The following is an 18,790-nucleotide window of genomic DNA, read 5'->3' on the forward strand; positions in this document are numbered from 1 at the left end:
TTTTATTATTATTTTATGATTATTTAGCTTTTAATATGAATTTGTCACAACTTACACATTTTATCTATTTTTAATATTTTTTTAGATAATATATTTGGTGATATAGCTACTGTATAAATGTAAAATATCCTCTCATGAATGAATGAAATGTATTTAATAATGTAATATTTGCATGCATAGTTAACATTGAAACTTGATTGATATTAGTTATTGAATTATTTGAACAAAATTAGAGAATAAAGGTTAATTAAATAGATTGAAAACACACAAGGTTTGATTGATCAAATTAAAAATATCAAGGTAGAAATAAATATTTTACACAAATAAAAGAATAAATTTAGAGGTTTTGTCTGAAATGAAACTCTGGTAATATTAATTCGTTGTAGACAGAGACAGAGCCAAAAGATAAAATTGGGAGGGGAAGATTTCAATTGTGTTATTATTTTAACTAAAATCATATAAATTAGCTGGAAAAATAATTTTCTTGTAGGGGCCCCAGCCCCTGCTTGCCACCCCTGTCTCCGCCCCTGGCTGTAGAATTAAAGGGAGGACATTTATAATTTTTTATCTACAACTATTTTCGTCCCTTTGTCTTCCACATATAATCTTCCATCACAAGCTATAATCTTCTTCTGTGAAAAATGAAAAAGAAAATTAAGATTAAAATCTTTTAATTTCATGTATGCAGTTCATGATGACACCTGCAAGTTAATGAACTTTTGGTACACAATGCCCCTTTCCTGGTGGAATTGTTATTAAAAATCAGGCCTTTTTTGCAAGGCTTCATACTTTTTGACACTGTCCGTGACCATAAAATTGTGTCTGATACAATCAGTTTATACTTGCAAAAGAATCTTCACATTATATAAAGGGAACTTTACTCTTTTCTGCTTTCGATGAAAAAACGAGTTACATGTTATAGATACTTTCCTACACAAGTACATAAAAATGAATCCATCGTAGCAACTAGCAAGCAGGTAAAGACACGAAGAGCTTTCCATATTGTGTTTGATTGTGAATTACAAGGTTGAAATATTTTGTGATTTTGTCTGTCAAATGATAATGGGTTAATATATTTTGTGCAGGAGAAATGATTGTTTGGGCCAAGAAAGTTTTTATTTATGGATGAAATATCTACTGGACTTGATAGCTCCACAACATACCAAATTGTAAGTGTATAGGAAATTTTGTTCATCTAATGGAAGCAACTGTATTAATGGCTCTTCTTCAGCCTGCTCCTGCTCCTGAGACCTTTGACCTGCTTGATGATTTGATGCTATTATCAGAAGATTATATGTGATGTATCAAGGCCCTCGAGCAGAAGTGTTGGAGTTCTTTGAGTCATTAGGATTTCGATTGCCGCCACGAAAAGGGGTTACGGATTTTCTTCGAGATGTATATATTATGCTGAAAATGCACAGTTTCTTGTTCACTTTGATTCTTGTCATATGCTCTATTCTCACCTTTAAACTAGAAAATTAGCAAATAACAATAAAAATATAACATATAATAATTCATTATTAATTTCAGATAGATTGAGCGACGGAAATTTTTCCAACAGAAATAACAATGAATTACATTTTGTTGGTAATTTTTGATAGAGTAAAAAATAAAAATTGTGTCGGTAATTCCATCATAAAGTTCACAAGTCATTATTTACCTATAGAATTTCTGACATAATAATTTTGTCAGCAAAATGTAAGTTATTACCGACTATTCCCTCCGTAATTCTTTTTCTCCTTTCTCCTTTCTCCTTTCTCCTGCCAAATAATAACAACAGCCCCCTTTTATTTTCTTACAAAACTGGTCACCCAAATCCGTTGGCGTCAATCTATATCTATCTTTAGTGTTAGGAATTTTCATTGATTTTTTTTATGATGCTTCAATACATAAAATAAGCAAAGATATCTATTTTTTGTAATTCATTTATATTTTAGGTTAATTTATTGAGATTTTTTGTAATATTTTTAGTTTATTTGTATATTTTTAAGTGTTTTATATTTATTTTTCTAGAAGTATGATTTGTTTTATGTTAAACCATATATATTATTTCCTGCCTAAGAAATTGTGAAAGCAAGTATGGAAAGATACCTGTCGACTCCGAGCTTTCTGTTCCATTCGACAAGTCCAAAAGTTCTTTCAGCTTAGTCAAAAACCAAATATGCCATATCAAGATGGGAGCTACTCAAAAGGAGAAGCTTTGCTGATTAGCAGGCATTGTTTTCTTTACATTTTTAGGACATGGCAGGTATTGTTTATCTTGTGCTCACAATTATGGTATCTTTCAGCTTTTTTATTGTAATTGGCAGATGATGTATCACAATATGCTTAAAATATAACCCATCTAATTGCATATATGACAATTCTAAAAATTGATTGATGAGTTGAAGTAGTTATAGTTATTTGAAATTTTGATGTATGATGTTTTAAGAAAATAGAATTTTCAGATGAAAGCAGCTTTGATGTGGATTTTTAAGTGTATAGGATGGTTTCTAGTTGGAACACGCATAAAAAAATTAGTATTTTTTATTATTTTAATTTGATTAGTCTTTTAATTTTAATGAACTAATTATTTTATAAAATTGACATGCAAGGAAAAATTCCACTAAGTGAGGCTGACAATGTTGTTGCTATGAGGGTTTGGGAGAATCACAATTAATTCAACTAGGTAAGATTAAATTCAAAATATTATATTTTTAATTTAAACTATCAAATTTTATTTTTCTTTATCTTAAACGACAATTTATTTCTACCATGTATGTTACGTGATTTTATGTATGAGACATAAAAAAAATGCACAAGAAAGAGGTCTTTTAGACAGGGAAAAGGTGGCTGTGTGGAGGGATTTCAGACCTCCACACATCTCGAAGGCTATCTAGAAAGTTTATATTCAACACATGACGTCGGAGCATTTTGTGCAGCGGTCACGGTCTGGTGCAGAGAACCAGAACAAAAGGACTCATGGTTCAATTACCATGTATACTAGCAGAACCATTCTACTTGTTTCTCATGCGAAGCAAATGGTAATAAAAATAAAAATATTACATATATTTTTTTTATTTGTTGTTGAAAATACTTAGACTAACAATAGCTTTCTTTTGCAGACTATGGTTCTTATATGCAAACCATGATTAAGGGAGCTTTTTATAGAAACTCATATGCAAAATGATGATCGTTGAAAAGAGATGCAACAACTTATAGATAGTCGAGCTTATAAGTTCTTGGTAAGTTAGGTTTCAACAATTTTTTTCTTAAGTTATTTTTTTTAATTAGTTAGCTGATTTTTTTCAGGAAACATATATCACCTAATTGTAGGAAAGATACGGGGATAATCATTTCACTCATCCAGAACTCGATCAAGATTTGTGGTTGGAGACTGGATTGTCCGGTGAACATGATAGAAATCAGGTTGATGATATCTCAAACACTACAACCGGGAATGTACAGACATGTCATAGTGTATTAACCGATGGTTCCTTACATTTAAGTTCGAGCTCTCAATCTCCGATCGTCCAGATGATTTTATACAAGAACAAGTTGAAGCTCAAACAACCCGACTTATTGTTGAGATGGATTGGCTTAATGCTGAGATGGCTAAAATTAGGCGATTATACATGAAGCTATTGTCAAATCTTGGTGGTACATGTGGTTCACCTTGCTCACCTAGTCTTAGTGAAGATCCGCCTATGTCTCTACCTCCTCCTCCTCCTCCTTCAACTTTTTTCCTCTAAATAATTTGTATTTTAATTGATAATTTTTAAATTAGTAAGAAATATTTAGTTTTTTATTTTAGTTATATTTCTTTTAATTATTTTCTATTTTGTTTATTTTAGATTTCAAAAATAACAATATTAAAAAAAATAATGACAGAATTACCAACAAATTAAACCCATCAGAATGTTTCGGAGAGTTAGAGAACAAGATTACAGGACTTTGTCACTAACAATCACAAATAAAGTTATCGATGAATTAAGTCTCTCGAAAAGTTTCGGAGAATTCAAAAAAATTACAAGAAATGCATCTAACAATATGTAAATTATCAACAAATTAATTTTATTAATAATATAAATTAAATTACTGATAAAATTATAAATGGTATTTTATATCAGTAGTATGTCATATTGACCGATAGAATTGCTAAATTGTCAACAAAAATAGATAAAACTATGAGGTCAAGTGGTCGCGCTTTCCTGCAGGGTTGTATACTATTAGTGTTGGAGAGCCACTTTGGAAGTTGCAACTAACCACAGAGTAGAAAATTGAGGTGGCCATCCACCCCCCACCTTCCCATGTTGACAGCGACTCTATGCCAAGTCCAGCCCTAAAAATACCAGCGTTCGCACTGTCTCACGCTTGGCTTGTGAATGAACTGTTTACCCAACATGTAAAGAAAACTCCAATGGTAAATACTATTTTAATAACCCATCTGTGTTGTTGAAGAGGGGAAGCAAGAGACAAGAGATGAAAAAACCGATGGCCAATAACCATATCTATCTCCTCCATGCTTTTGGCTTTTTTCTAGAGATGTAGAGATGGCATTTAAGTGAGAGAAAAGGGTGGCCATTTCTCTGTTCTTTTCTTTTCTTGGCTCGGCTCGGCTCGTGTCGTGTTGATGCCCTTATTGTTCACTCTACTTCTTTACTATTTTGATCCCTTTTGTTTTGCACACCTGGCGATGAGCAACACAAAGACTTGTTGCTTTTCTTTAGTGTACTGAAGGGCATAAGAACAGATCGTTCACCTGATTAGATTGCTCGCAGAAGCAACAGGTTGATTAGGCACCAATACTTGGAAATTTGATTTGCACTTGGCATAAGTAGATTACCTTGTTGCTTAGAATGATGGCATGAGCTTCCCTGATGTCCTGTGCTTAGGACCATGTCAATTTGATTAGGCACCAGATTTAGAAAAAACATCTCTTTTCTTTAGCCAGGGCCAACATTTCATTACTTTGGCTAGTCAATTACAAGGTACATGGACACTGAGTGACCGACGAAAGAATTTTCATTTTTAGATCTTAACAATAAATATGCTCTTGGATCAACCCTTATATGTCGATATATAGAGACTAAACCTTTTTCTGATAGCCTGTTGGTCATCCACATCTAGCCAATTTGTTGTTTTATCTTGGGGTTAACCTGATTAGGTTGCCAAACCTAGTAGAAATACTTTGATGGTAATTCTTAATCTATTGACCATCCTTAGATTGCAGGCTTACCATTGGGTAGTTAATGAAGAGGCCAAGCATTGCCAAGTGTGACCAGTGAGGTTTTTATATATACAAGAACAAGGCACTGCAATACCTTTCCATGCAAATAAAATTTTATGGAGTTTGTATAATTACATGATATCATACATAGAACCTAAATTTGTCAACCAAATTCTTTGCAGCAACATCCATCGTTAAAAGAGTGATTAAACCCTCCAGAGCAACTAACAAAATACGACCTCAAATACCAGAGAAGCTCAAATGCAAACTCCACTAGACTAGAACTATGATGCAGATGATGACATGACATCTAGGTATCTAGGTTTAAACATGGAGTTCATAAAATACCTTGCATGCACTTCTTTACAACCATATGAATACCAATTCAAAAAGTTTTCCAGGAAAAATCTACACACATCACAGAAACATTTTGTAGTTCTTGAGGAATATAAAGAAATTACCAATCCAAATTTGGTGAAATCAACAGCTGACATATCAAATTCTGGCATTGACAAGGCATGCATTGCACCATGGTTTATTCAGGTAGGAAAACTGTCTAAGATCATGACTTGATGCTTGCTGTCACACTTTTACGTTACACATGGGAAAATTAACATTAACATTAGGCTCTATATGAGAAAGTGGTGAAAGCAAGCAGCAAATGGTGACACCAGACTGAATTTCAACAGCAGCTGCCATTATATTGGAGTCAAACCAACAACTCCTGCACATACATGGCACAAAGGGAGGCAAATAAGAATTCAAGTATTTAATGAAAATTTTACAGAGAAGAACTGCATGCTTTAATATCAATAATTACACAAGAATTTGGAAGATAAGGCCCCAAATAATATGGAAGAAAAAATTGAAAATGTTCAGTACCCTACACGGAAGTGTGTTCTGCTCATTGCACAAGAGTTATCAGTCAATTAATTGGTGCTTGCTGCATATGAGACTCCCTAATGTACATCACTAGGAGTGTGTTCACAGGACTTCAGTGACATAACAATACTCATAAAGCCAGGAATGCATGGTCTACTGATTTCTGCAAATTCATAGAGTGAACAACTGGTGCTATCCAAGCAACACCAATAAATTCATTAAAGTTCTAATTGGTCCAGTGACAAGATTTAGAGCTAAGAGATTCAAAAAGACTTTCAATAGACTTCTTCAAGACACATGGGCTAAGATGGACTTCAAAAATATATTAAATAATGATGTACAAGCCTTGATTATTTTAATTCATGCTCAAGAAAGACATGCAGGTGAACATTCATACATTACAAAAAGATTGGAATAAAAAGATTTAAATATGTCAATTTCAACCTTTTGCTATTGTTTTGGTCATAACTGGAGCTATAAAAAAAAATTTAATGTGATTCTAATTACATTGAAAAGTAAACATCTATAGCTTTCCAATGATAAATGGCATGTCTTCTAATTCATTAAGAGGTGAGAGAACCATGCGTTTGAAGATAGGCTTCAATTATGTCAGCAAATTATGAAAACAATTTTAGTCTTATTTAAATTAGTTGGGCTATTGTTTTATTTATTTTTTTGTTGTTATTAGGTATTTTAAAGATACTAGGGTATTTATTTAAACGTGGGCTCATTGGATTATTATTTTTTAAAATTTATTCATATTCATTAGGGATATTCTATTAGACTTGGGATTATTTCTGGTATAAATATTCTTTTGTAGAGACTTTTTGAGGGAAGACTATATTTAATAATAAAAAAAACCCAGCATTTTTGTTACCTTTTGTGTAGTTGAGTGATTCTCGTATCAAGTTCTTGATTGAACTTGCAAACTTTTTAAAGGATTGATTAATTTTGTTGTGTTTTTATACTACTCGTTCACGTCTCTTATAGGCATAAGGTGAGGGTGATTATTGTGAATAACTTTGGTTCTCCAAGATAGATTCTTGTTGGGTCAAGTTGCAAACCATTGAAATCTAATTTTAGTGTATTTTGGGAGGTGTACGCATCAAAAACACTCATCCTAACAAGAATCCAAGAAAATGTATCATAAAGCTGATGTTAAAAAATTTTGCCACTCATGCAACCATGAAAGGAAAATGCAAGAAATCAGGAACGTATTCCTCCTTGTGTCTCAGGTGATATGCCTTCCCTAGTTGGTGACATGAATATGCACGGCATAGTAATTGTGAGCTTGCAAGTAATCATGTTGGTGACATGAATATTCCCTCAATACAGGAATTCCATCAAGAAATTTAGTCAAAAATGAATTTTCTTCTATAGAGTCGGTCAAAAGGAATCTAGCTCCTGCATGCAGTAAAATCCTAGTACCGAAATTAATATTAAATTGAACCCTCACAAAGACTGCGAAACTTAGAAGTTGTTGGATGGTGGGATAGATGCTTTGCTTTATGCTTTCAAGCTAGTTGTTTTTACATCTGGCACTCCAACATGATCACAAACACATAATGCTGTGCAACTACTGTACAAACTACTACTGTACCGTGTGATTTCTACAGTCAAATCATTGCCAGAAGTACCGAGGTATCAAATGCACATTATCAATAATTACCTTATCACACAATCATATACAGCACGGGCAAACCTTATCACACAATCATATACAGCACAGGCAAACCTTATCACAAGCAAACAATGAGGTTACACATTACACACGCGTGCGCAAGCATATACACAGCTGTGAAGATATGCACATCCATATTCATTGGAAGTTTTTAGGTCTTCTTCAATAGAAATCGATAGCCATAATTTTCAAAATTTTAACTAGCAATTTATCAAATGCTTGTTGCTTTCCAAATTTGATTAAGGAATGGATCAGCCAAGTCATGACCATCTAGTTACTCGATAAATGCAACAGCTGGAGAGAAGAAAAATATTCATACATACCACATGCCAATCTACCGCCTGCATTCCCAGTGGTTGAGCTTAGTTCATGCCCACCTATAGATGCAAAAAACAACCAGGATGGAGAGAATGTAAAGAACGTCAAAAAAAAAACAAAGTTCATCAAAGTGATTCACATGTCTGTGTGTTTGGAAGTGTGGTTGTGGTTGCTTTTCAAAGTGTTTTTCACTCAGAAATGCATTAAAATAATGGTTTTTTTATTTTTTAAAAATCATTTTTAATATCAGCACATCAAAATGATTTGAAAACACCAAAAAAAATATTAATTTGAAGCAAAGAAAAAAAAATTAAAAATCAATTTTTTTCAAAAGCACTTTTGAAACGCAGAAAACAAATAGGGTCTAAGTTGTTCACACTAAGTTGCAAAAATGTTAAGACATCAAAAAAGCAAAGTTCATCAAAGCAAGTGGTTCACACTAAGTTGCAACCATAATTTCCTACTAAATGAGACTAGAACACCATTTTGTGCCTTCATTCCTAAAGAAGTTCCTACTTTATATTCATAGCCTCGTAACACTAACAAAATAGCAAAACACAAGTTTCAAGCATTATAAAGTTAGTTTCATCCCTTGTCTCCTGTGTCCCTCCCTCCTCACACAAGAGACAGATTGTTTCTCATGGTTGCAGTGAACATAAAGGTATTAAAAAAAGTTTTTAAACAAGCACGAGTAATAATTTATAAATGGAAGCTAAGTTTGACAGGTAACAAAGTTGATGTTGCAAAGGTTTGTAACCAGGATGCCTCCACAGTGCAATGAGTATCAGCCACAGGTGAACCACAATGGATAGTAAAATAATCTGAATAAGAACCTACCCTTTCCAAGGTCATCCTCTAGCTCATGAACCACAAGTGCTCTTCCAATCACTGCATTAGGACCACTCAGTGGTATCTGCACAATTTATTTATATTATTATTATAATTATTGCTATTATTATTTTGATCAAAACTCCAAAACTGAGTAAATGCAAATAAATAAAGGAGAAAAGTCGGAGATAAGAACATAAACCACATATCAACCCACAATTTCAGCCAAGCAAAGAAACAAATTACACTTCATGGCTGTTGAAAATTAAAAATAAAAATAAAACATTACGTTTCAGTTAGAAACATTACCTGGCTATCCACTATTGTTGCCTCTGCCACTCCTTTAATATCAAAATTACAGGAATAAGTTAATTGGTTCAGAGAAGCCCATAAAAACCAAATGAAAATCCAGAAAGACATTACCATCGGCATTAGCAACTATGTTTCCCAGGTCACCCGCATGACGGATTTCATCCTCAGGAGCACCATGTGTCAATTTTTTAGGATTAAAGTGCGCTCCTGTTATTTGAATTTGAAAAAAGAAATTATAAATACACCAGTCAAGCATCAAAATCATCTCTGCATTAATTGAAAAAAATATAAGAACCAAAGCTAAGACAGTTTGCTGACAAGCTTTAATGCCTTACCTGTTGACATGCATCCATTTGTTGTGTCACCAAATTCATGCTACAAAAAGCCATGATTTGAAAAGGAAAAGAATTACAATTTCGAAAGTAAACTATATTAAGTCCAAAGATGATAAAAACTAAAGCCAAGAATACTCACCAAGTGGAACCCATGAGGCCCTGGAGTAAGCCCAGTAATACGAACATTCACTGTTGTTGGACCTATCGAAAGCAAAATGCAACCATCAAAACTCCAATGTTTAAGACTCTTGACATTAACCTCCACTGAACTGAAACCATTATGCTCATATGACTTGTGATGGTTGACTATTCAAGCTTCTCAGTGATGGAAAGAACAAAAACCATATCAGCTAATTCAAGTCTCAGGAATGCTTGCATCTCCTAATTCCAGATTTGAAATTCAAAAATTTCCACAAGACAGTATTCCTTTTGGAAACTACCTTTCGAAAAAACCAAAGAATCAAAAACTAAACCTCAAGACAGGTAAACAAAATCAAACCATCAATCAGAAAGTTTGTGAAAAACAAAAAAAGTACTTGAAATCATTCCCATACAAGTATCCTGAAATTATTTTTTTCAAATTTTATATTTTAAACATGAGAAATCAAATATCAACCTGTCTGAAACAAGTACAAGAACACTGATTATCTAGTTCCAACCTCATTTTCTCTACTTGCTAACTAATTTCAAAGTCAACAACTTCAGTTACAATCTGAATTTTCCAAAAGACAGGCAAAATAAATATAAACTCAACAAGGATAAAATCACCATGCGGTTAGCACACCCATCAAGAAACAACTTCAATTGATCCAAAAAAGATTCTTTCTCGGTCAAAAAAGAAAACCCATCTCCCAAAAAAAAACAAAAATACTCTTTTCTCTAATTCTTCATCATCCAACAAAGAATGAAAAGGTCAACCTCAACCAACAAAAACATTCACAACAAAACCTTAAAGAGAGAGAAGAGTGACAAACCATCGTCTTCCTGGGACAAAGTGACGACGCCTTCAACACTGGAAGTGCCTTTAAGGACAGCAACAGCTTTCTTGGTAGCAGCAACAACAAAAGGAGGTTGCTGCTTCTTGGCAGCCAGAGAGAAGGAAAAAGATTGACGCGAGAGCTTAAGGGAGACGCCATGGAATGAGGAATGATTTGGGGGAAGTGGGGAGAGAAGAGGGTGACGAGTTGATGGAGTGGCTGTGAGGATTGCGTGGGCTGCCATTGCAGCTGCTTGCATTTCTCTTCTTTTTAGATAAAATGATAATGTGCGACGAGCTTCTTCTGGTGGGTGGAGTCTGTACCCTGTAGAACCATATAAGGCCAGTGTCGGTCTTTTGTTGCTATATGGAGATGGGCTTTCGGCTTTTTTCTTTTTTTCCGGAACTGTCTAATATAATTTTAAAACTCCACTCTAATTATCTAGATAGTAGTTTATTAGTAAGAGTTTGAGATTAAAAGATTTACTTTCTCTGTGATCTCAGGTTTGAGCCCTGTGGTTACTCATATAATGGCCACTGGAGGCTTACATGATCATTAACTTCAGGACCCGTGAGATTAGTCGAGGTACACGCAAGCTGGTCCAAATACCCACATTAAACTAAAAAAATAAAAAAAAACTCAACTCTTGATGAACCAGGACAAAATGTAAATTATGGATAAAAAAGTTAATCTAAATAATGAATAAAAATTAATTTGAGTTGATTCTAATTAATCTCAAGAAAAAAAATAATGTTATTTAAACTAAATAATTTTTTTTAAAAAAATAGATTAATAGCTTGGTTTTGGCTGAATTATCTAATTAATCTAGATTTTTTATTTAATTAAATAAAAGTATTTCAGCCAAATTAATTTATATTCTAAATCAGTCGAATCTCAAGATAACCCACTAAAATTATATTTTTCAGCCTTCCCTAGTAATTAAAACTTAATGATAACATGAGAAACAAAATCACTTGACAAGTAGATTAAGAATTTTGATGTTACGTGGACATAGTTGTGAAGATGGTTGACTTGATTCGAATTCTTTCTTCCTTTTTCTTAGGTTTGAAAATTAAAGATTTATGCCTGATCATAGGAGATCATTTATTTAGTTTTTTATTATAATTATAATTTGTAATGTATTATTGAAATTAATAAGAGTTAATATAAAATGAGAAATCATTGTTCATTTCCTCATGTATCAATGTTCACTTAAACTGAAACAGTAATTTGTTTTTTTTTAATTTTATTTTTTAACACTTGTTAACAACAACTAACTGAGGAGAGATTCTCTAATTCATACATATCACTATTTAAAGAAAATAGTAATTTGTTATATTTTTTAACATCTGATTTATTATTGGGTATTGAGTTTTATAATTTATTTTGATTTTTTTATTAAGTTATTCTAATATCATGATCCGAGTCACGGGTTTGATTGATTAACTCAATTAACTCAAGTTTTTTTTAAAATTTCATCATTCAATATTATGTTGATTAAGAATTGTGATTCATTTTACTTTCTTCAAGGCTATATCGGTTTTATAATTCGGGTTGTGAATTTGACAAGTTGCCTCAGGTTAACTTTAATCAATCCAACATATTGTCGTCTCAATATTTTTTAAGAAATATATATTGTCTTGAATTTATTTTTTTAATCAAATTATATTTTAATTAGTTATTCATATTGTTTTCAAATTCACACAATAAATCATATAATATCATATCAATCTTCCCATAATTTTTTATATATTCAAAAAATTTCAATTTGACCGCAACATAATGCAAGCCAAATCAAGTCATAGATAAATATTCTAATAAAATTATATTATTTTACTTTAGTTTCACGTACACTACTATTTTTTGTTAGTTGTTGGAATACTTTTTAAAAAATTTAGCAATGATGACCGGATCAAATGAGCCTGTAATATTTGATACTGATAAGGTCTCTAATTTAACATGCATGTACTTAATTTTAATGCTTAAGAAATTAAAAAAAAAAGTATAAAACTTGAAGGAAAAGGGAAAAAAACCAAAAAAAAATGTTATTTAATGTATTGGCATAATTGTTATAGAAGTATTTATCAGATTTTAAAATTCATATCTACATTCTATATGTATATTCAATTTAAAATCATAAATATTCCTATTTTTTAAGTAATAATATAGATTATATTACTGGATATCATAATTTAATTATAGAATGCCTTGATTAAAAACTAATTAATAAGGGTGTTGATAATACCTAATTCAATCTTTATATCATTATAATTTTTAAAACAATTTAAAAGACCTTGATGTAATTAAGTTGGTCTAGTATTAGAGATACTTGCCTCTTTTTTCTTCTAATAATATTCTCTTGTATTGCTAGCAAATTGACTTTTAATGTCTTTGTATTAGTCCTAAAAATGTATTTATTTTATATTAAATAGCATTTAATTTTATAACATTTTAAAAATAACATATCATTATGTTTCAAAAACACATAGTAGGCATCGTTCCTTTCACTCAATTCCATATTTTTCATGAAAACAAAACGTATATGAATTAAATGCACGAAGGTTTGATCAAACACATTTTCAATTGGGGTTTTATAAAGTTTGAAAGCTTAAAAAAATAACATGGGGCCGGTAAGGTACGTAATTAAATTCCTTACATTCATTCAAGGATTCAACTGCATTTATTTAACATTCAGGATTTTGAACTAATTTAGTTATTAAAACAATTACGTACATGGTGTAAGGTATTTTATTTTTATTACAAATATCCTTAAATAAAAACTTTTATAAAAAAGCAAAGGAGTTCTTTCTGCAAAACGTGTGAGTAATGATGATGTACAGAAGTTGGTAAAAGGAAACCTCGTCAACGAAACACTGGTTCAACTCAAGTTGAACGAACTTCAAGAGTTATGGATCCTCTAGACATTGCAGCATCTTTGATGGAAAATAGCAGAGGACTTACAGAAAAGTTTCGACTATGTGGTGCGAGAAAGCACTTGATCCAACTGCCAAGGATGAGTATTTGAAGGGTTTGCCTGTTTGTTATCCCACTGCACAGCACGAGAGGTCCATTTAGAAAAAGCAATGCGTGTTTTCCTGTCAGTGGTCAGGGGACCTGCAGTTCTGCTGTTTGCTAAAAAGTTGGAGGATGAATGCTAATCCATCTGGAAATCTGGGAGGCAACTATGTGATGCTGTTAGTTTGACAGGGAAACAATGCATGCACCAGCGACAGAGTGTTGATAATGGTGTGACGCTTACAGGAGCTCCAGTCAAGCCTCATTCAAGTGGATATTTTTTCCTTCATGCCTGTGCCTGTGGTCGTTCACGTCAACTACTATCTGACCCTTTAATTTGATTTTGAATCAGCAAATATATCTTCCAATTGCTTCACAGATTGTGACAAACTCCTTCCTGCTATCCAATTACCAGAGGGAAGCAATATAGGACCGATTCAGTCATCTTCATGGAGTTTGATTTGTGTCGCGGGTGCAAGGTACTATGAATCTTCTAAGGGCCTGTTGCAAAGTGGGTTCTCTTCTACACAAATTTCTTTCAAAATGCACATTATTTCTCGAGAAACCAACAAACCTAAATGGTCTCCCAGCTACAAATGTGCAGCAAGGTTCTGCAATAAGGTCAAGTACAGATCCCCAGGTTGACTTTAATGGTGACGTAGATAGAAAGAAAACTGTATTTTTCTCAGGAGATATGGATACAGGGGTGGAAAATCAAAGAAAATTGTCAGTAAATAGCAAATTATATGAAAAAGAAATCAGTTTTGGTAGAATTATTCCAAATTTTACAATGAGAAAGCCTTTTTCTGAGGTTGTAGCTGGATTGTCAGCTGCAGATTCAGGATTCCCTCCCCTACAGCACAGGAAACAGCACCCGTCATGATGATGGATCTGAGTTTTAAACTAATTGCTGTTGCTTAATAGGAAAGAGAATTAACTGTGGAAGTCTTTTTGAAAAGAGTGAAATATCACAATTTTAACGGTTTTTTTTTTGTTTTTTTTGTTTTGGTGCAGTGGAAAAGAAAAGAAAAACTAAGCTTCTACAATAGAAAAGACCATAGTACTGGTGGCTGACCCGGTCTTGGACCTGAATTCTGAATTTTGATTGGGTTATTAGATTTTGACCGGATGATCAGATTATTTGGATAAATATTCTTTTAAAAAATCAAAATAATATTATTTTATTAAAAAAATAAATTAATAAGTTACAATTGAGTTTTTAACTAAGTTTTACCAGATCACATTCAATTTTTTTCTCCTATTTTTTTCTTCAACATTCCGGTCTCAAATCAATTTCAAAACTATTGGAAAAGACCCATGGAATCAGACAGGAGAGGATCGCCCATTCCTGGAAGAGGTTGATCCCAGAGCGTAAACTCCGATGTAGTCTGCACACGCATTAGCTTCTCTGTAAGTACGATGGATTCTAACCTATTCCATGCCCACCGGGAGACCTTGTCTTATCGCCAACAGCTCAGGAAGCAAGCTAGACTCTATACCTGCAAACCCACAATTTATAATTATATAAATTTAATAAACTTGTATCTCAACCATCTTTCCTCTTTAAAGTTCTCCAGTTTGATAAAAAAAAAAAAACAAATAAATAAATAAATTCGAGAGATGAAAAAGTAGTATGCTAATAAATAAATTGAATAATCTATTGACAAAAAAAAAAAAAGGAAAGTAAATCTCCTTTCCACATAGAATGACTGGTGATGCACAGGACCGGTAGTTGAAAAGTAGGAATTCGAAACCATCTAGCCGACTAGATCAAGAGACTTGAACCTTACGCTGAAGATATGGGTTTGAATCCACCCTTCAACAATAATATTATTTAATTTAACTCATGCTTCATTTATTTCTATTGTACTCTCTTTGTGCAGTCCGTGTTTTGTTTCATCTACATATTTTAAATTATTTCGCAATTTTGTATGAATTCATTGAAAAATATCTTGAAATCTTGGCTAAAAATATTACAATTTATAGTTTTTTTTTTAATTATATTCATAAAAACTACCATACTACTAAATATACATTCAGTGAAATTAGGGTTTCATTTTCTTCGTGAATTTTTTGGCCTGTAACCTGAACAAATTGAGCCCTATGACCGCAGTGCCGACTTAAGTCTGTCCCAATATATTACTTAACTTTACAGCTATAATTAACCCGACCAGAGAGGCTCTCAATTATCTAGTTAAGTCTTTCAAAAAATAATAATGGGATCACAACTAATTAATCAAGCAAATTAAAATTCTTAAAATGCTACACATAGTATATAATAATCAGTACATGATCCGGGGTCGGGCTGGGAGTGAAACCAAAAAACATATGTCGTGGTTTGTGTACAAATGAATTTAATCCATTTTAATCCTTTACTGCATCTTATTTTTGTTGACCGGTTATACTAATCACTTATAACTTACCCTCATGGATGTGTATAAAGTTAGAATTCATATTCTTATCTATGATTATACCTTGTCTTTATAATCCAGGTAAGAATATATATGTTTGTTATCTATTTCATTGGTATAGTACTTACCGACACAAGGTTTTTTTTAACAAAAACAAAATATTTTATTGGCTTTTTCCTATTTCCTAGTGGTAAACTTTGAATGCAATATTAAATAAAAATATTTCAACTTAAAAATTTAAATTATTAGATAAAATTTTAATAATTATCTTATATTATTTTTTAATGCTAAAACATTCTTACAACTAGGATTGTGCACCAAATTCCCTCTCCTTTGTTGTAGTGCATTCCTATGTAAAGGGTGATTACTTACATTTTCAAAGTAATTCATATAATAATAGTTTTCTTACCCGCAGCACTATGTAGTAGATCAAATATTTTTTTCAACCTTAAAAAAATATAAAGATATTAGAAAGTGAAAAATTCAATGCATGATGGTCGAAACACTTTGAAAATACTTAAATGATGACATGTTGGATGATATTTTTCTAAAATAATATTAAGATGGTAACATAATAGATTAATCCAAACCAACTATAATTAACTGCAAAACCCGCAATCTGAGATATAAGATCGTGAGAAAACCATGGAACTCATACCAAAACAAATTAGAAAACTCAATTATAATGAACCAAATATTGAAGGTTGAAAGCGAAAAAAAATAAAATTAAAAAAGGATAAAAACAATGACTTGAATAAACCTATATCAACAATGGGTGCAATGCCACAAGCAAGGGCAAATTTCTCCATACATAAGAAGAAAAATGTTAAGGCGACACTAGGATTTTTAAAGAAGCAAAAGATAAATTATATTAATTTACTAATATATAATAGGAAACCATAATTTAACAACATGAAAAATAAAGCAAACTCAGGTGAATATCCTAAACCTGAGTTAGTATTTTAAAATTATAACTCGTGAAATATTAAACCCAAGCTTAATCATAAAAGCCAATTCACAATCAATGTAATATTGAAGGATAAAATAAAATCTAAAAAACTTATCAATTTAGAAAAATAGCAATAAAAAATTAGGATTAGACTTAATAGAAAAAAATAAAGAAGGTTGAAATCGTAAAAAGACATCAATTTTATAAATCACTTCAAATAAAAAAAATAGCAATCAAAATAATAGGGATCCAATATGAGAGATGAAAAGATTGAAGATTGAAGAATGATGAAATTGGAATTAATTTTCAAAATGAATTAATTTTTTCAAATAAAAAATTATAATTAAGAAAAGAGCGAATAAATTTGAAGGGAAAAGAAATTGAAGGGCCGGTGTGATTTTTCAAGGGGTAGTGTGCAAATCAATGTGGAGGAGAGAGAAAAGAAAGGGAAATAAGTGAACCAGCATGAAACCGGACGGAATCACCATGCTCGCGCCACCTAGGTATGAGAAGGATGCCGAGACAAATCAAATGATGCAACGAAAACATGACCATCAAATTTATCCGCAAGCGCTGCTTGAAAGCGGCTGACGCGTTACACGTGTCAACAATTTTGTTTTTTTTATAAAAATAAAAATACTCCTAGTACTAAATAATAATTACAAAAAAACCATTATGAAATTACTAATAAGCTCTTGAAGCCAAGGTTAAAAAAAATTGATGGTAAGGAAAATTGAGCAATTACATTGTTTATAATAAAATAAAATTCCTATAAAACCTCTAGATCTAAGGTTATTTTTTTTAACTTGTAAAGATAATACAATAATTTAATTGTTGCAAAAAATTCAAAAAGAAAATGTTGCCCCCGAATAAATAAAAATAACAAATTAATCTTATGAAAAGACATTTTTATTTCTAAAGTCAAGTTCAAATGATTTTTTTTATTAAGGGCAAAACTATAATTTTATTGTTATAATGCATAATAAATCACGGGGTATATGTAGAGTGATTTTGCCATATCTTTAGGCTTATGTAATCATTCATCATTAGGACTTTGACATGCAAAAAATATTGCATGCATAGCATAGCATAGCATAACATAGTATACCTATAACATTGGCCCCATTGATTCAATTTAATTAAATTAAGATAAATTGATGTAGGCAAAAACTAAAGATAATAACAAACAAAGAAAATACTCGTGAATTTTAATGAGTGAAAGAAGCTATAGATATAAATCTTAAATCCGTAGGTTTTATTTTTTTTAGAATAACAATCCTCAAGTCCTCCTCTTTTTAGAAGGTTTATAAAGCCTTAAATAGACCATAAATTCTATATTAAAAAATAAAATAAAAATTTAAAATCACAAAGGAATGAAACATGAAATTTAAAAATAATAAGAAAAATCATAAAAACTGCCAACAGCAAGATCCTGGGGTGAGATTTTTCAAATCTAAAGATCCAACTATCAGAGTAGCGATTTCATGACTAATTAAAGGATAACATATTCTGAAAATTCTTGTAAAAATTTGAGCACGATTCAACTATCAGATAAAAAGTTATGATCCTTTTAACCATTATTCTGGTATGGCGTGACCAGATCTCCTCTTAAATCTATACTTATCCTAATAGTGCATAAATATATCTACTAGACACTTCCCATAATTTATCTAAAATAAATTTTCATCTAGAAAACTCATTTTCAACCATTCAAAATCATTTTTTATCAGAGACCCCACTACATCACATAACCACTTCAGTGCAATCACAAGACGTAGCTCTTATCTTGTATTCCTACCTGGCTATCACACATACTCTTTGAAGGTGAATGCTTCGCTGTGCATGTGCAGGTGTGGAAAGATAGATGGTCCCA

The 18,790-nt window shown here is 31.8% G+C and overlaps 1 protein-coding gene and 1 long non-coding RNA gene across 2 annotated transcripts; both read right to left on the bottom strand.

Moving 5' to 3' along the window:
- Nucleotides 1-5,545: 5,545 nt before the first annotated feature.
- On the bottom strand, nt 5,546-10,888 carry LOC133699604 (superoxide dismutase [Cu-Zn], chloroplastic). The gene is made up of 8 exons (XM_062122907.1): nt 10,540-10,888; nt 9,705-9,766; nt 9,566-9,605; nt 9,342-9,437; nt 9,228-9,259; nt 8,928-9,003; nt 8,096-8,149; nt 5,546-5,933 (listed from the first exon to the last, which is right to left on the bottom strand). The coding sequence occupies exons 1-8, from the start codon at nt 10,799-10,801 to the stop codon at nt 5,908-5,910; spliced, it is 648 nt and encodes a 215-aa protein (XP_061978891.1). The 5' UTR covers nt 10,802-10,888; the 3' UTR covers nt 5,546-5,907.
- On the bottom strand, nt 7,041-8,088 carry LOC133699605 (uncharacterized). Its single transcript, XR_009843303.1, has 2 exons — nt 7,827-8,088; nt 7,041-7,793 (listed from the first exon to the last, which is right to left on the bottom strand). It is a non-coding gene; the product is annotated as an uncharacterized LOC133699605 (long non-coding RNA).
- Nucleotides 10,889-18,790: the final 7,902 nt, after the last annotated feature.

This window comes from Populus nigra, chromosome 7 (genome assembly GCF_951802175.1).
Source record: "Populus nigra chromosome 7, ddPopNigr1.1, whole genome shotgun sequence".
NCBI classification, from domain to species: Eukaryota; Viridiplantae; Streptophyta; class Magnoliopsida; order Malpighiales; family Salicaceae; genus Populus; species Populus nigra.